The sequence below is a fragment of the Liolophura sinensis genome, chromosome 12 (assembly GCF_032854445.1).
Source record: "Liolophura sinensis isolate JHLJ2023 chromosome 12, CUHK_Ljap_v2, whole genome shotgun sequence".
Classification (NCBI taxonomy): domain Eukaryota; kingdom Metazoa; phylum Mollusca; class Polyplacophora; order Chitonida; family Chitonidae; genus Liolophura; species Liolophura sinensis.
This window is the reverse complement of record NC_088306.1, coordinates 9,844,684-9,864,376: the sequence shown is the minus strand read 5'-3', so window position 1 is coordinate 9,864,376 and position 19,693 is coordinate 9,844,684. Positions and strand designations below refer to the sequence as shown.

The following is a 19,693-nucleotide window of genomic DNA, read 5'->3' as shown; positions in this document are numbered from 1 at the left end:
CTGAAATACGTAATGGTATGTGATATTTTCAAAAAATCGAAAATCGAAAAAAGAAAAAAAATAGCCAAACGACTGTGGGTTTATCATTAGGGTATATGTCGAAATATGGAGAGTTTGAAGTGGTAGAGTGTTGCGCTTCAGAGTACATGTAGGCCTACATATACATGTAGGTAGTTCTGATTTTGTAGGAATTCATGCAGATCATCTGTACAACTTTAAATCGTTGTGCACCGTTTTAAGTTATGTGTACGCAACCCGGATATGGCCCGGAGATACAACCGTGAAACTATGACTTCGAAACACTCTTTCGTACAGCGTAAAACACCAGTCAAATAGATAGATGAACAAAACGCTACGGTATGGAGGAAAGCTACCGCATTGATCACAGTTGTGATATAGTGTGAGACGGGGTTAGGCCTACAATTAAACCGTTGAAAACCGACCTATATTGTCGATTTACCTCAGTTATAAGCGTTAGATTAATGTCCAAGCATATCAGCTGATAATGATGATGATGATAGTGAGGTTAACTGATGTAATTATTGTACCCTTAATTACTGAGACAATTATAATTATCTACAAACTCATCAAACTATTTACACAAGCCGTGGACTGTTATGATAAATATGGAAAGAGATTTGGAAAGAGAACGCAATAATCACGTGATAGCCACTCACCGGAAATAATATGCATTTTGTTTTTACATTCGCTAGGTGTGTGCAATTTTGTGAAGAAACTATCCAAGTTTGTCAAGCACATTTGAGTGAACATGCACACATGAAAGTTTTACAAACGAAAACAGATGAGTCGTTCTTTTTGATTCGTCTCGTGCTTGAGACGTATGGAACGAAGGCAATTAGAATATCGCGTGCTGATGTAAATATATTTGTTTAACTATAGAAAGTTTAATACAACCGAAACCGGATCGGAATGCGTGAAGGAACACACGACTCTTTATGAAGCTATCCATGAAGAACAAAAACCAGGAGCAGTTTCGGATTGTGGTGAATATAATGTCTAAAAAATGAAAGTTCTGGCCCTAAACTTTATCTGAAAATATATCATTTTGTTCCATTTGGACTGCGACGAGCAGCTCATGCAAGGGTGGGTGCCTTACCTTGAGAAGGGGTAGTGGAGGTATACTTGAGGTACGTCTGAGATGTTCAATTGAGGTGTAGCATATATTTGAGGTGTGTACTGATACTTGAGGTATATATGAGATATCTTGAAGGTGTATCTGGGGTACTGCCATTTATGCAAATTAATATCCCAAACACGCATATAGTACACCTCAGTGGAGGTGTACCCAGGAAAGATTAGGTAAAATGTATCATGCCTGAGATGTACCTGAGGTATAGCTGGAGGTATAGCTGGAGGTATATGGTTATAGGTGAGGTGGATGGACCTGGGTGTAACTTACATTTAACACACTCTTTTCAGTGGTATTTTTTTTTTATAGAAAACAAGCTCAAAACATTTAGATATCGGCTGTATAAATTATAGATCAAGTTGTAAGTTTGTAAGTGCAATTCTTTGTTTACTGGAGGCCTGTCTGCAAATCCCAGCTGGTTTACAACAACAACAGTGATATACGCCTACATTTACATGAGGCTTTCTAGATGCTTGATCAAAATTTAGTCCTACTGCTATTCTGTGCCCTTTAGAACTCAAATTAAGGTGTACAAACCATAAACACCTCATCTATACCTTACACTGAGATGTAGGCCTACACGTTATTCCTGTATGAGGTGCGTGGTGAGTGACGGTTTTCCGTGTTGTGTGTCTTTGAAATGCGCATGAGCAGCGGCCTGTGACAGCACATCTCTCTTGTTTGCTTTCTTTTTTGTTGTAAATAAGAGAAAATGGAATTTTATAGATACATAAGTAAATAATATGTAAACAAAGAAGAAAAGTTAATTATAGATGCATTTTACAGTTGTTTTCCATCTGAAGACCATTTCACTGGCACGTTGATGTACACTGTAAATAATTGTACTCCTGCGTTTAACCAATTATTTATTTATTTATTTCATTGGTGTTTTACGCCGTACCCAAGAATATTTCACTTATACGACGGCCGCCAGCATTATGGTGTGTGGAAACCGGGCAGAACCCTGGGGATACCCACGATCATCCGCAGGTTGTTGCCAGACCTTGCCACGTACGGCCGGAGAGGAAGCCAAGATGAGCTGGACTTGAACTCACAGCGACCGCATTTATGACGTACTAACCACCTCGGCCAAGGAGTTCTCGTTTAACCCATTAGAACTGCACCTGCATGGATTAATCCGATGACCTCCGTCTTGCCGTCATTAAGTTTCTTTTTTCGGATTAGACCAATCCTAACCGGGAGTTCACTTCTGTCTCGATTCTCACTCGTTGTTTCGTGTACATGCATCACGTCAGTATAATTATATTCTTAATCTGTTCGTCCGACTCTCACCAATGCTGTCGCTGTGAGTTCAAGTCCAGCTCATGCTGGCTTCCTCTCCGGCCGTAAGTGGGAAGGTCTTCGTGGGTTTCCGCCGGGCCCTGCCCGGTTTCCTCCCACCATAATGCTGGCCGCCGTCGTATAAGTGAAACATTCTTGAGTACGGCGTAAAACACCAATCAAATAAATAAATAAATAAATGTTCGTCCGAAAGTGGACATATGGGAATAATCGAAGTTCCAGCTAACGCGCATTTCATTGCCAGACAAACATTTTAACTATTTTTTTTTTTTGATAATCACATCAATCTAAACTTCCTCGGACATTTCTTTGGCTAGATGTGCTGGAAAAAAACGTTTTCGTCATTTCAGAATAGCGTGCATAGCCTTGTACTTTTGGCTCAAGTCTATACGCACGCGAACGCGTGTATACGGAGGCGAAAATCGAGTGTGTGTGCTTTTGCACGTGCCAACACCTTTTCTTCCACGAGGACACAAAAACCTTCCGCGATCATGGCGATTTATTCGCCTTCCACGCGAGTCTGGTTTGATACTTTTTGTTAGGCAACGCGAAGTCAAAATAGGCTATATGATCACATAAGCTCTTACTGGTGTAGGGCTACATCTACAATTCATGACTGATACTGCACTATAGAGAGTCGTCATAGCAACACTCTCAAACTTCGACTGTATGACCACGTACTGCACATATTATATCGCTTGTATATACTTCGCTATATCACTGTGTCTATATGGTTGATAAGATATGTAAATGTTTAGCGGGAAACACAGCCAGTTAACCTCATTACTACCAAGTAGAACACAGTCAAGCTGTTTAGTAAGAAGGGCTGTATGTATATATTACATGCTATCATGTGGTGCGGGACTGAAGCCTTCCTAGACGAATGTTCGTCTTGCTAACGGTTTTTGCATAGGGTACTTTTCGCCCGCATCTACAGTGTTTTAGTTGACACACGATGTTATAAGACGGTTTAAGGTAAGAGTTTATGAGCTAGGTACTCGCGGTAAATGTTCGATTTTTGCCTGCTACATGTATACAGAAGGTACACCATGTTGTTGTTGTTGTCAGGAGACCTTGCCCTCTAAAAGCGGGAAATGTTGACACAGACCATCGTCTTCTTCATACCGTGAACCATGCATGCCCCATCAACCACACTTTCTGGTATCAAGATGTACATGTATGTTTCTGTACGGGTGTAGGGTGGGAGTTGGCTACTTAATATGGGCGAAACAATGAAAATGCTTTCGTGCAAGCAATAATTTTGTTAAGCTAAAGATCAGAGAGAAAGCTATTGTAAATTAAAAGGAACAATTAATTACAAAGGATCTTACTTTTTTTGGATTGACCAGTGAAATATATCGATATGTTATTCTTGAAAAATTTTATTTGACTATCCTTTCATGCGTGGGCCATTTTGGCCACAGAGTCAGAAGTGAGAAGATATAACATCATTGAGATACAACTGATCGAACGATGTGTCACGCGCATGCGTGTTTCCCAGGTGCATAAGCGTGTGAGCGTATCGACTTGGGGTTGTATATTTACAGTTCAGATGTAAAAACATCCTCACTTTGCCTATGTGAGGTTTGCTCCGGTTCAACCAGTCGTAAATTGCATACCGTGTAAAAAATACTCGGCTCCATGGAGTGAAAATAAGTACTAAGTGTTGTTATAATGAGGCTCTTGAGTCGGCTGTGGTTGATTACATATATATAGATATATACACATGCACGCACCCAAGAGTCTGAGCAAGTAAAAATAAAATGAGAGGCCACTTTCACAAAACTTCGTCGATCAGATTTCATCGTGTTCATAAATGAAGTTACGTGTAGGCTATGGCTGTATAGAGCAACGTTAAGTCTGTTTAAGTTTTAAAAACTTGATTTATAAAGTTTTGTGAAAGTCCATCTATTAAGCTAACAGCCGTCGTATACATTTTAGCTCAGGCTAATATATTAGTCACAGATAAAAGTAAAATATGCTTGACTACGGCTTCTCAAGACGAATGTTGAATAAATTCTCATGGCAGTTATTTTTATTCCATTACCCCAGGACCACACACGTGTACTGTACATGTCTTGTTCTGACTTTCAGAACAGACATAAATTCCGTTTGGGCTTGAACAGAGAACCCAGGATGACAAGTCGAATCGGCCTCGCTGTGTTTGGACTGGGTAGCATTGGTAAGTCTATGCGTCTCCACTTCTTCTTGAGAATCAGCTATTTTCTTGAGAGTCAATCTTAATTTTGAAGATATCACATATGGCCTGTAAACTTTTGAAGGAATCGCAAGGATTACTGTGGTGTGAGAAATAGTCATTGTCAGACGAACTTATTTGGTATTTTGGGTTTAGCGAGTAGAAATGGATACTCAGTCAAAATCTAGATACTGCACCGGTCGGATTATCTGTTTTATTTTGGAATATATAGATCTTTTATTTATTTATTTTATCAATTTGACTAGAATTCTACGCCGCACCGGTACTCAAGAATATTTAACTTATACGACGGCGGCCAGCATTATGCATGGTGAGAGGAAACCGGGCACGGCCCGGGACATCCCACGAATATTGGCGGGCTGAATAGATCTATATTTTGGATTAAATATGGATTAATAAAATTTTGGATTATTTATGCTTGTATTATAAGCTGAAACAGAAAACTATTGTTTGTTAGTGAGTATAAAGGAAGAAAAAATGTTTTGATGTTCATGAGACCCAGACCATGAATATGGTGCATAAATTCCACGTCACAATTCAAACGCATTTGTTACTGTGCAATATTTTGTCAAATACCTTTTTCAGTGTTGCATATATCAGGTGGTGATAGTTTTTATCCTTCGATTTTTTGCGAGTAAATGCGGATTTTACCTGAAGGCAGTGCGTTCGAATGCATACAGCCCAATCTCAAAGACACCAACCAGTTTTCTTGTTCGCTACATTAATTTGTCATAAAATAGCGTTCTGCCAGAAAAGTAGCGCCTTGGTGGAAGTGAGATGGTTGACCCTACAGACTTATTTAAATGTATGTCTTTATACCATAAACACATATCTAAATATATGATGTTTTCTCCACGAAGGAAACATCCACGTCAAAAACATTCTGACATCACCACGGGCCAGCCTTAAATGGATTGTCAGGAACAAGTTGGAAGAAGCGGAAAAGTTTGTAAAAGCGTACGATATCTCAGCCCGTTGCGCTACGCCTGCACAGATTAATGATGTCATAGATGACCCCAGGTTAGTGCTTGTGTGAGACAAATTTGATGACGTCAGCTGACGTCATCAAGAATTATACAGCTGTGTTTTACAGATGCTGTTTGCTTTATCCGTCCACACAGGAGAGATATCAAAACTTTGAAAACGGTTTCCAATATAACCCATGTAACCTCTCCACTGCCAATAACACCATTGCTTTGTTAATTTATTTGATTTTATATTTAAAGTCCTTCTGAAGAATTTTTCACTTATATGATTGTGTTCTTGTGTTTTATTATATACATTGTGAGCTTTATTCATACAGTATGATTTGTAAGAATGCACGTGTTATTGTTTGATCGGATGTTATTTCTTTATATGTTTTGCTTACAGTGTGAAATACTGCAGTTAGTGTTTTAAAGCAAACACAAGTGTATTTAAATAGGGAGGTTCCATGCATGACCTACTTTTTGGAGTTTTGCCCTTATAGGTACAGTGGCCCATGTACGACATTTTCCCTTTTTCTTCACTTTTGTAACTTTTTCCTAGGTTTTCACCTGGGCAGAATGATGATGAACTACAACATGTAAAAACTTCAGCATGACGGAGAAAGTCGTGGATGAGGCAAGTCACATAGAACTCCACACGACCTCCTTATAAAGTGTCCCCAACATTTTATTTGTGGTCAAAATGATTTCATCTTTCCATTAGTAACCCGTCCTAAAGTTCGGCTGCCCACGGAAACGAGAACGAGGCTTCTTGCATCACGTAGGTTTCCACCTGGGTGAAGACGTTTCCACCCAGCTGAAAACATCATCACCCAGGTGAGAACCGTTTCCACCCAGTTGAAAACCTAAGAAAATGTTACAAAAGTTAAGAAAAAAGGAAATTGTCGTAAATGGACCACCGTAAGGGGGCCTACCACAGACCATGTTATAGCCTCTGACGGCATTTTTTTTTTACCACTTGAAATCTGCATTTTTTTCATACAACAAGCAGGGACGACGTATACTATATCTTAAGAACTGTTTCTGATCCTGCAAATGTCGGTAACCACATTTCGTCCACAATCAGTTTTACTGTGTTGTCTTTCTCAATGTTCTTTTTTTTTCCTCATTCAGTGTCCGCGGCGTTCTCATCTGCTCGCCCTCAACTTCTCATGAGGAGATCATCGCAGCATCGCTCAAGGGAGGTAACTGTGTCTACTCGCACCTCATTGCCAACAAACAAATGCCGTACAGAAAGTTTGACCGTCAATATATCCGTTTGCTTCCTTTATTAAATATATATACATTGACGGCTTTGAAATTTGGGGAGGGGCTCCGTGGCCGAGGTGTTAGACAAAGGAGCCTCTCATCAATACGGCCGTTGCGAGTTCAAGTCCAGCTCATGCTCGCTTACTCTCCGGCCGCACGTGGGAAGGCCTTGCAGTAACGTGCAGATGCTCGTGGGTTTCCCCCGGTTCTGCCCGATTTCCTCCCACCATAATGTTGGCCTAAGTGAAGTATTTTGGAGTTCGTCGTAAAACACCAATCCGTGAATAAATAAATGAATAAGTAAATAACGTTGTAACCTAGTCAAGAATATTTTGCTTATATGACAACATTACCTGTTTCCGAGGGTTTCTGGACTTTACGTTATACTGTGAGATTGCGTTCCATTTTTTAAAGGGAAGACTGTGCTTTGTGAGAAGCCAATCACGACGGAAGTGTCGTCCACGCAGGCGTGTTACGATCTGGCGGAGAAACAAGGCTGTCATTTATTGTGCGCTTTCCACAGGTTAGTAAACCAAGCATTGATGTTAAGATAAATTTCCTGTTGGTGAAACTTTGTATAATACTTATATCAATATGTTTGTTTGATTGGTATTTTACACTGTACTCAAGAATATTTCACTTATACGACAGTGGCCAGCATAACTGTGGGAGGAAACCGGGCCGACCCCTGGGGATACCCACGAAAATCTGCACGTTGCTGGCGGACCTTTTCACGTACGGCCGAAGAGTAAGCCAGCATGAGCTGGACTTGAACTCACAGCGACCGCATTGGTGAGAGGCTCCTTGTCATTGAACGCGCTGGCGCGCCAACCACCTTTGCCAATGAGATCCCTATATCAGTATAATAATACAATATTTTTGAACACCTCGAGTGAAATGTTGATATTTGTCCGTTCGAGGGTCTTTTAACACAAGGAATCCAAAGAGAACCAACAACTCAGCACGTCGACCAGTGAAGTTTGTCCTCAGGAATTTTCTTATTTATTCATGTGATTATTTATATTTGTGCCCTGCCCAAGTACATATTTTACTCATACGACGGCGACAGCATTTTGGTGGGAGAAAACCGGGCTTGGGGCAACCCATCTGCACGTTGATGCAAGACCTTGGTTTAAACAATATTTATTTTATATAAAAGTGGATTGGTGAGCAGGCGCATTACCTATTTTAACACCTCGCGACTTCCAGACCTTCGTACGTACGACCGGAGAGGAGGCCTGGATGAGCTGGATTTGAACTCACAACCACCGCATTGGTGAGAGGGCTCTTAAGCCATTTTAATGCACTAGCACGCTTTAACCACTAGGCCACGGTGATATACTGGCACAAGTGTAAGCAGTGGTGGCAGTCATGAGGAGAATCAGAACTGTGTATAGGGGCGGAGCTTCAAAGTATTACAGGTCATATGGGTCAACACGCGCTAACTCCATCGTGCATGATTAAGTCAGCAAATAAATCGACAAATGAATAGATGAGATGAATAGCTAGTGAGTAAGTATGTATAGAAGTGAGTGAGTAACTATAGATGTGAGTATGTCAGTATAGAAGTGAATAAGTAAGTATACAATTCAGTAAATAAGTACAGAAGTGAGTGAGTAAGTATGGAAGTCAGTAAGAAGTATAAACGTGAGTAAATATATAAGTGAGTAAGTAAGTATACAAGTGAGTAAGTAAAGAAGTTATAAAGTAAGCTTAGAGGGGAGTAAGTAAGCACAGACGTGAGTAAATAAGCATAGAAGTGAGTGAATAAGAATAGAAGTGAGTAAGCTTAGAAGTGAGTATGTAAGCATAGCCGCAAGTAATTATAAAGGTGAGTGAGTAAGTAAGTATAGAAGTGAGTAAGTAAGTATAGAAATGAGTAAGTACAGGGGTTATAGGGTAAGCATAGAGGGGGGGGGGGGGGGTAAGTAAGCATGGACGTGAGAAAATAAGCATAGAAATGAGTGAGTAAGTATAGAAGTGACTGAGTATAGAAGTGAGTAAGGAAGAATAGAAGTAAGTAAGTTACTATATAATTGAGTAAACAAACGAATAAACAAGTCTGTAGGTAAACAGAAAAGTATGAACGTAAATAAACAAGGAAGTAAGTAGGTACGGAGACGCACTCTTATATGTATACACATATGCATACGTATCTGAAGTAATCAGTTGATCAGTGAATCCAAAGACACAATATCTGAATTACAGGAGATTTGATCCCAGTTTCCGGGCTCTTCATGAACGCGTTGTCAGTGGGAGTTTGGGACCGTTACGCATGGTCCGTACCAGCAGTCGGGACTACACACCTCCCACAGCAGACTACATTAAAACTTCAGGTGGGCAAATCTCACTTTACCTGAAACTGTAACTACATGTAATACTGGTATATAGTAACTTAATTACATCTATCAACATTTACCTTGGGTATAGTCTTATGGATAAGCCTTTTCGTTTCGAAAAAGGAAGTCTTCGAAACGAGGGCCTTCTAACAAACTTCTGGGCCCCGTTTCACAATGTGGCGTGCGACATTTTTTTTATCTTACATTTGCCGCACGATGTTTTGTAGGTGAAAATTACCTTACCATTGTCGTATATGTGCGATTATCGTACATGTACAACATCTTTGTTTAAATTGCCCCAGGTGTGCAGATTATGACATTTCCTTATTGAGAAAAAACTCTTGTTGTGTGTGTGTGGTAGGGGGGGGGGGGGGGGGATTGTACCCCCTTTTAGTGAAGGGTTGGGCCTGTACATAGATCGACGTCCGTTTGAAATACATCTAGCATGGTCGATCTTGGTATTTGTCTTTGTTAACACTGCAGAACAGAAAAGGCGATTTGTAAACTGAATGGGTTTACATTTTAATCCAAACAGTTTAGACCAAACTGGTATTTGGTCACAGATAACTTGTCCATACCAGTACAAGTTAATACGCTGGATTTTAGGGGGCTGTCGCGTTTTTGTCTGTCCCGTCTGTCATTCTTCGTCCTTCGGTCTGTTTGTCTGTCCTCTCGTGTATGTACCCATAGTACAATTTAATGCGGTCGAGTTTAGTCGGGTATTAAGGTGTCGCGATTTTGTCTGCCTCGTCTATCTGTTTGTTCTTTCCGTCCGTCTGTCTGTTTGTATCGCCGTATATGTGTTCGGATTATGTCTCCGGTTGTTTTACTTGTCCAATATTAATTTTTGGTCGATACATACATATAGAGGTTAATAAAAGTGTTGCATTTCACATTTATTTATTTCCGCGGTTTCAGTATGTGGTATTCTGATCGCTGTTTCGCGATGTCTGCTAAATTAATAGGTGTTTTATAATCTGAACACGCCAGTGTGTGTTAGTTGGCTAGAATAGACGTTTTTATTGTGAGTGCGTGCTTGGGGGTTTAAGGCTGTACTTAAACATTTTTCAGTCATATGACGACGAAGGAATCCTTAGAGTGCATGTAATGTGCCTCATTGTTGCAGGACGGACGCTCTTTTATCTAGTGCCGCTTCACTGAGACGCCTTACCGAAGGCAAGTAAGCCGTTTCGCCCGAGCTATTATACTGATACGGGTAAACAAGTCGTTTGTGAGTGAGTGAGTGCTTGGGGTTTAAGGCTGTACTTAAACATTTTTCAGTCATATGACGACGAAGGAATCCTTAGAGTGCATGTAATGTGTCTCCTTGTTGAAGGACGGACGCTCTTTTATCTAGTGTCGCTTCACTGAGACGCCTTACCGAAGGCAAGTCAGCCGTCTGATACAGGTAAACAAGTCGTTGCACTATCCCCTTCATGCTGAACGCCAAGCCAGGAAGTTACAATTTCCTCTTTTATGGTCTTAAGTGTGACTCGACCCAGGATTGACCCTGTATCTACCGCTCCAGAAGCGGACGCTCTACCAACTGACCTATCGGGGCCAGGTTTATTGTAAGTGCATGTGCAATTAAGTCTGCTGTACAACAGTATATATAAAACCATTTGGTGAATTGAAATCTATTTAATTCTCAGGTGGAATTTTCATCGATACCGTCATACATGACCTTGACATTACTTCATGGGTGGTGGGGTCAAGGCCACGACTGGTGTTTTCTCGAGGTCACGCCTTTTCAGATCAGTTTGCGAAACACGGCGACGTTGATGTACAGGTGACCACTGTCCACTTTGAGAACGGTGTAATTGCAATATTGGACAATGTCCGGCAATCCCTGTACGGTTATGACCAGCGTTTTGAGGTACCGGTACATTCTATTTAAATGTTTAATGTATTCATCTCTATTTTTAGACTAGACCTCACTAAAAATATAATGTGTTAATTTTAATAGAAATGGTGTTGTCCAAGTGACGCTAGAACGTATCATTGCGTCACAATAATACTGTGTCATATTTAACATAAAACAATGTTAATCTAATTCAGTCTTTATTTATTTATTTGATTGATGTTTTACGCCATACTCGTGAATTTCATTTATACGACGGCGGCCGGCATAACGGGGGGGGGGGGGGGGGGAAACCGGGTTAAAACCAGCAACCATCCGCAGATCTTCCCATGTAGGACCCTAGAGGAAGCCAGCATAAGCTGGACTTGAACTCACACCGACCACATTGGTGAGGGGTTCCTGGGAATACATTCTTTGTATGCAGTTGATATAATATGTGTGTTATATTTAAGAAAATAATCTGCTGCAATGAAAGACTACATTCTAGCATCACCCAGACAACAGACTTCCTGTTATATTTATCGGATTATTTTTTGAGTGAGTGAGTGAGTACTCAACAATTTTTCAGTCATATGACGACGAAGGAATCCTTAGCATGTATGTGCAATGTACCTCCTTGTTTGCAGGACGGATTTCCACCGCTCTTTTATTTAGTGCTGCTTCACTGAGACGACTTACCAAAGCCAAGTAAGCCGCCCCGCCCGAGCCATTATACTGATACGGGTCAACCACTTGTTGCATTATCCTCTTCATGCTGAACGCCAAGCGAGGAAGTTACAACTTCCTCTTTTAAAGTCTTAGGTGTGACTCGATCAAGGATTGATCCTGGATCTACCGGTCCCGAAGCGGACGCTCTACCAACTGTGCTATCCGGGCCGGTGATTATTTTTTGAGAATAGGCATCTGGTCACACACATCTATAGGTGGGCCAAATACGCCTATACTTGACAGTAATATAATATGGTGGGATTTATTTATTTATTTGATTGGTGTTTTACGCCGTACTCAAGAATATTTCACTTATACGACGGCGGCCAGCATTATGGTGGGAGGAAACCGGGCAGAGCCCGGGGGAAACCCACAACCATCCACAGGTTGCTGGCAGACCTTCCCACCTACGGCCGGAGAGGAAGCCAGCATGAGATGGACTGGAACTCACAGCGACCGCATTGGTGAGAGACTCCTGGGTCATTACGCTGCGCTCGCGCGCTAACCAACTGAGCCACGGAGGCCCCTATATAATAAGTACAGTACTTGCTCACACACGTATGGTTGGGCCAAAAGGTTACTTCGTGATGTGATCATGGGTTTCTGGTTACTGACAGAATGCGGACAAAGTTCATTCTTGGCTTCCGAACTACATATTTAAGGGTATTCTTAAGTTGTAGCGTATAGCCCAAATCTTACCTCTTTGGATGAACCCCAGTTAAGTTTAACATGACAAAAATAAACCGACACAACGGAAATAAAGTATTTGTGTTTTAGACAAGTTTGAAAGAAAAACAAGATACTAATTGACATTCATGGGGCTAAAGTTAGGTGTTCCTTATTGAAGAAGTCACGTGGATTCGGACGGGCCATGCAACCGGCTTGAGACTCTGTCTTAGTTCCGGTGTATTTGTCTACAATCTGTGATACTTTTGAGTGTTCTCAGATATAAATTCATAGATTGACATTGACGGTATAACGCCAGAGTAGGGTCACACAGTGGCATGTGACAAAATGCCTATTTCCATGACGTCCTATCTGCATTGGTTACATTGATTTTGGCCTACCCTCAAAAAATTTATCTGTTAAATTTAACAGAAAGTCTGCTGTGTGACTGATGCTATTATAACACAATATTCTCTCATATTCAACATAATTAGTTTAATAGAATCTTTATGTTGAATTAATAGAATATGTGTGCAATATTTAACAGAACAACCTGCTGTAATAACAGAATCCATTCTAGGATCACTCGGATAACAGACTTTCTGTTCAATTCAACAGATTAATTTTTAAGTGTATATTTTTCTGTATATTGGGTGTTTTTTTTGTTGTGAAATGCGTAGTCAGTGTCGAACTTTGGACAGCAATAATGTCAACCGGGTACAGTGTGACAGCATTACTGATTAGCGATTAGTTAGTGATTAATGGTCGATACATTTATATAGAGGTAAGTAAGTCAACCAATCATTTCTGTCCTGACAGGCAGTCTGTGAGGAGGGAATGCTCACCGTCGACAACCCAACTCTGAACTCCCTATCTGAGCATGGCCCGCGGGTCACGGCTACCCCCAGGACCGGCCAGTCCTACCTGACCCGCTACCCCCAGGCTTACGCTAACGAAATGGAACATTTCCTCGATGTACTGGAAGGTAAATCTATGCTGTCCCCGCCTTTACTTACACGCAATGCTAACACAAACAGAATGGAGGGTTTTACGGGGCTCTGCCGGTTTCTCCTCAATGCTGGGCACCATCGTATAAGTGAAATATTCTCGAGTTCGGCGTAAAACACCAATCAAATAAAGTAAACAAATGAAACCGAATCTACGCTGAATAGTTGTTTTATGAGACAGGCGTCGCGTTGATTGGTGCGACTGCCTCATGGTTGGCGATTGGTGTTTGATTGGCTAATGCGTGAGACTTACAAAGCCACATTTATTGGCTGCTGTGTAAAACTTACACGCATTGGCTAAATTATCAAAGCCGTAATCCATAATCTCTTGCCTCCTCTGCAAAGTATGTTTTCCTTGACTTTTAAGCCTAGTATAAATCCTAACAGGATGTGAGCATTAACTCCCATAACTTTTGATTTCTCGGTTTATTTTACGTTTTACATGTATGTCCACTTATTGTTTTAGGAAAAGCTGCTCCGTTGATTACCAAAGACGAAACGTTACAGGCCATGCGATTGGCTGAGGCTTGTAAGCAATCATGTCAGTCTGGACAGCCATTGGTCGTATGATATTAGTTTTGAGGGATTAAGCAAGTACATTTGTTTGATTTCAAAGCTTATGGCACGCGTATTATAATCATAATTTACGTACGTTCAGCCCCCAGTTTCACAGAACGTCTTTGGTCAGTTCAGTAAATTGCGTACGGCTGTAGTTTTTGTCAAGTACGGCATGGAATGTTTTTTCGAAAAGAAAACAAAATGTCAAGCACTACTTTGATATAGTATAGATACTGGCTTAGAAAAAAATTTCTTCACAAAGCAATTGAGGAAGTGATAGCTGGCAAGTTTACTTTATGCTAGAAGAATTGTTTACGTCAACTCTATACAAATATCAGCCTGCGTGGTATCATTCGCAATGAAATGAAATGCTTCGGTAGAATTAAGCTGAAAGCTGATTTGTTAACTTTGGTCACCCTCATTTTACTCGCAGTGTTTTTTTTTGTAAATAAACAACGCTGGCAAAGCATAAACTCCTTTGACGGTTGTAATGTGTGGGGGTGTCTAGTGTGACGTCAGGTTTGGAAGGGGCGAACAACAAGCAATGTCGCGATTGGCTGCTGCTGACACGATAGCCGTTTCCGCACTTCAAGGTCGTTGAAGACACGCCTTCCACGAACATGGTGTGCGTATATCACAAAAACTAAGGTGTTAGTGATGAGTGATGCTTGAATGTATTGTTATTGTCACGGATTATTCTGTTAACAGAACATTATGTTAAATATGACACAGTATTATGTTATAAAAACAAAATACGTTCTAGCATCACTCAGAAAACAGACATTCTGTTAAAATTACCAAATTAATTTTTTTAGTGTATCAGTAAACCACACATTTATCATATGAATATCAAATAAAAAGAAAAGTAAACCTAACTTTGTGGTCATCACCTTAAAAATATTTAGAATCTCTGTACATGGTACTGCACAAGTTTTCCGGAAAAGAATGGGTTACCCTTTCCCGCGGGTCTCTGGTACAAGATGACTGGAGCACTGTACTTGTGCAATCAATGAGTACTACTTTTGCCAGTATGTCCCAAAACATCATAAAAAAGAGAGGAGTGGATAATAGACTACTTAGACTAGGCTCTAATTACTTCAGGCCGGGGAGATTTTGAGCCAGCCATGCAAAACGCGATTGACACCAAACTGAATCGTCAGCTCAAGCAATTTCACCTGATGCTTGGTTTTGAACTGAGTGACACAAGTGAACTTGAAAAGTTTGGAATAAACATACCAGGCTGAGAGAGTGGGAGGGTTCGTTTCATTGCAAAACCAAATGCGACTTTAGTTTGGACTAAAGTTATTACCGGACTTAACTGTTAATACACCTTCTGAGCCCAGATAATTAAATCCTCTCTAGTACATCAATCCCTGGCGATGGAATAACGTTTCTCGTTCGAATCCAGTTCTCTCTGCTTCGACAGCGGCTGTAAGGTCAGGTGGTTTCTTATGTAGCTTGAGAACGGTGGTGGTTTATTCCGGCTTCCCTCACCCATATAAACCTGACCGCCGTCATATAGGTGAATAATTCTTGTGCCTGGCTATGAAGAGCAATGAATTATTTATTTATTTATTTGATTGGTGTTTCACTCCGTACTCAAGAATATTTCACTTATACTAAGGCGGGCAACATTATGGTGGGAGGAAAGCGGGCAGATATCCGGGGGGCGGGGTGGGGGAACCTACAATCATCCGCGGGTCGCTCGCAGGCCTTCCCACGTATACGACGGGAGCGCAAACCAGCATGACGAATTCACAACGACCGCATTGGTGAGAGGCTCCGTTATCCCGCCATACTGGCACACTACAACCCTCGGCCTCTTAAATCGGCGTTAGAGTTATCTAATAAGCATATTAATAACCTGATCTTCAGGGTTTTCATTCGCTTACACTGGAAAAGTAAGCAAAGCCCAAGACAAATATCGTAAACAGTAAATATTTTTATTAGGTCAGTACATGTTGTAATAGATCAGCGCAAGGCACAAGGCAAGGTTTCGCACAATCGTGTGAACCGGGCGGATGATTCCCAGTTGTGGTTAGTTTGAGCAAATAGGTAATTTGTTCTCGATCCAGAGGAAAACTTAACAGTTGAATGTATAACAGATTTTGTCCATAGACTGAATATGTCGCACATGTACATTCATGAATGCAGCTTGTTGAATAGAAAGTGAAATCAAGGAAACTCAAAACAGTTTACAACAGTAAATGAAGACAGCAGTTCAAAAGTCTGTATATTACAGAATGCCTTAAGCCTTTCCCCAAGAAAGCGAATTCGGGTCCAAGCTGGATTAGTTTGCCCACAAACCGTCATCGTGAAGGGAGAAATGAACAGCAGAATAAAGAGTTTGGGTCCGAATTACGTCAGGTTCTCCACTGTTGCATCTAGAAACCAGTGGGTGTGCTGGTAAGAACATTCTCACTGCACCAGCAGTATTTGACCGTCATACAGGAGACCAGTGTGCTCCACAATGTTGGTTATCAGCAAACCCTCAAATAAAACATAATGCAATGAGTCCCTCAAATCAACAAATTCCTTAAGAGAAAAATCAGGGGAGAATTTACAAATTCTGAATTCTAAGCTATAAAGAGGATTTTCAGCTCACAGGACAGCGCACGATAAAAACAAGTCTGATTATTTTTTTTGTGTGTGTGCACATATACATGTATGTAGCTCACTTAAGTATCTAATTGAAATGCCCATTTTCTGGTCAAATTTGCTATGGTTTTAATAGTTCGGCATTGCCTTAAGTGCCAATAGTTGGGGTCATCAACATGTCTCGTAAAATCAGAGTTCCCACCTGTGGAAGAAATTGATTTTAAACAACCTAATGTTTTCCAGCACATTCAAGGTCTATTTCGTTTAAGTACAAACCTTCACAGAGAAATTATCGGGTGCTACATACACCTGGGCAGCTTATTGATCGGTCAACTTAGAACATAATGCTGGCAAAATGATACTCAACACTAGAAAACCATGGCACTTTCAAGGACCCTAACTTCTTTCAGAGACTTTCAAAGTCTTGAAAACTTTTTAAACACACTGCAGGTACTTTCACAAACATATCTTGTCATAAAATCATTATACTTCGCCAGCAGCAATGCATAATATCGATGAAATATGCTGACATAAAAAAAACATAGGTTTACCCAAGTTTACCCTCCTGAAACCAAAACTACATTACATCAGCAGTGTTTAATTGATCTCCTTAGCAAAATATTCATTCATTCATATATATTGATTAAAAAAAGGCGCAAGGGTCCACTATGAAAGGGTCAATGGTGTGCTACCGGCCAAGGATGATTTTGGTATACAGACTAGGTATACAAGTGTATGCGAGACAGCCTAATAGTGCGCATTTGCAGCCTGCGCATGTGTACAACAACAAAAGTCATCAAGAAAATGTGAATTCTGTGAAAGAAAAGAAATCCAACAGAAAGTAGTACAAGAATCACTAATATATCAGTTATACTTTTCGCTTTTAAACAGTGACTAAAAACTTTTCTAAAATAAATGGTTGTTTAATTGGGGCATGCAGCTATGTACCTTACACATACATGAACAAAGATGATTTCAGAGTCTTTTTTTTTTTTTTTTTTTTGGCCAGGGGCAGATAACTGTGTAACTCATACCACCACCTTGCTTTGTAAATTTATGAAAGGATTTGGAGATCTGTGGACAATAACTGGTGGTGTACCTGAAACCAGGTGTGACAAGAGTCAGCCTGACCCCGGATGACTGAGCTCAATGTAATTACAAACACACAAACAGTAAAATTACACTAAGACACAAACTGGCTTAATGGCATCAGAAAGACACCCAAATTACAGTTGACAAGACGAAGCCACTACAACGTGTAAAAATAATAATCACATTTAAAGTATAACAAATATAATGCGTCTCATTTTCAACCCCAACAAAAGACAGTATCTAAAAAGGTAAAATTTGACGAGATTCAAATGACAAATATTTGTACGCATATTAAACACTTCACAAGGAAAATCCAACATCTAGTCAGCAGTGTATATTCTGAAGTTTATGTATGTACTGTAGTAAACCTGGCGACTGATCTTTACCAAACTTTGCATTTCTTCATATTTTTACCTGTTACGAATGCTATTTCAATGCTCCCATCACATAACATAAGCCAGAGCTCAACATGATAACAAGTACTGGTGGATCAAATCTTGAGAGAGAAAACCTTGATGTAAATAGAACTAGTTTATGCTAACAGTGTATACTTAAAACAATATTAAAAAGAAAAAAAAAATTAAGCAAATCGTTGCATTTCACGAAAATCCTCCCTCCGCTAATCAAATCTACTAACTGGCTGATATGAGTATCATCAACATAAAAATAAAATGATCTTCAATATAAATTAAGCAATGAAGAGTCTAGATATCAACTCGATGAGAAATTATTTTGGCAAAACTAATCAACAGTTTTATTCGACAAGCCTACCTGAATAGACCAATCACAGGGTAGCTTTAATAGAAAGGTGAATGGAGAGCTTATTACCAAATAAAAGCCTGTTGTCAATACACACTTTAGGAAATTCAAACTTCATGTTTTCAAATAAAGCTGAAATAAGGTCTACCACTCCTAAGCAAATGAAGATTTTCCACGTTTCGTTGTACAGGTGTGTATCTCGTATATGTCTGCATCTCCAACAATCTTGTGATAGATGATTTTTGAGAGGGCATCTGTGCACACACAGCTTTTATCAAAAATCCACATGTTGCTTATTTTTTCTAGGGCTTCTAATTTTCACACGTCAGCGATACGGGTATGTTGTATCTTGTTTCACCATGGAAATGTGCCTCTGTGGAGTTAGGTTACATCCGCAGAGCATGAATACAGGTAGGCTGTGCACTTCTGATGCCCTTAGTGTGCCGCTGTGGACATAGTGTAAACATGCACATGTACATCCACATGCCTTTCCTCTGGCACATGCCTTTCTTCTGGCATGCTCAGACTATGTCTGCACATGCCTTTGCTCTGGCATGTTCAGACTATCTCCGCACATGCCTTTCCTCTGGCATGCTAAGACTATGTCTGCACATGCCTTTCCTCTGGCATGCTCAGACTATGTCCACACATGCCTTTCCTCTGGTATGCTCAGACTATGTCCGCACATGCCTTTCCTCTGGCATGCTCAGACTATGTCCACACATGCCTTTCCTCTGGCATGCTCAGACTATGTCCGCACATGCCTTTCCTCTGGCATGCTCAGACTATGTCCGCACATGCCTTTGCTCTGGCATGCTCAGACTATGTCCGCACATGCCTTTGCTCTGGCATGCTCAGACTATGTCCACACATGCCTTTGCTCTGGCATGCTCAGACTATGTCCGCACATGCCTTTCCTCTGGCATGCTCAGACTATGTCTGCACATGCCTTTCCTCTGGCATGCTCAGGCTATGTCCACACATGCCTTTCCTCTGGCATGCTCAGACTATGTCCACACATGCCTTTGCTCTGGCATGTTCAGACTATCTCCGCACATGCCTTTGCTCTGGCATGCTCAGACTATCTCCGCGCATGCTTTCCTCTGGCATGCTCAGACTATGTCCGCACATGCCTTTGCTCTGACATGCTCAGACTATGTCCGCACATGCCTTTCCTCTGGCATGTTCAGACTATCTCCGC

The 19,693-nt window shown here is 40.8% G+C and overlaps 1 protein-coding gene across 1 annotated transcript; it reads left to right on the top strand.

The window, feature by feature from the left end:
* The first annotated feature begins 3,256 nt into the window (after window positions 1-3,256).
* Window positions 3,257-14,478, top strand: LOC135479577 (uncharacterized oxidoreductase YrbE-like). The gene is made up of 9 exons (XM_064759463.1): window positions 3,257-3,427; window positions 4,547-4,634; window positions 5,531-5,690; window positions 6,770-6,840; window positions 7,319-7,427; window positions 9,113-9,240; window positions 10,896-11,119; window positions 13,298-13,463; window positions 13,952-14,478. Exons 2-9 carry the CDS (start codon window positions 4,589-4,591, stop codon window positions 14,053-14,055), a joined length of 1,008 nt encoding a protein of 335 aa, XP_064615533.1. The 5' UTR covers window positions 3,257-3,427; window positions 4,547-4,588; the 3' UTR covers window positions 14,056-14,478.
* The last annotated feature ends 5,215 nt before the right edge of the window (window positions 14,479-19,693 follow it).

Excerpts from the sequence above, each read along its gene's own strand:
- LOC135479577 (XM_064759463.1), top strand. The coding sequence starts at position 4,589 with ATGACAAGTCGAATCGGCCTCGCTGTGTTTGGACTGGGTAGCATTG. Across the intron at positions 9,241-10,895 it reads AGACTACATTAAAACTTCAG|GTGGAATTTTCATCGATACC; the intron begins GTGGGCAAATCT and ends TTTAATTCTCAG. Across the intron at positions 13,464-13,951 it reads TTTCCTCGATGTACTGGAAG|GAAAAGCTGCTCCGTTGATT; the intron begins GTAAATCTATGC and ends TTATTGTTTTAG.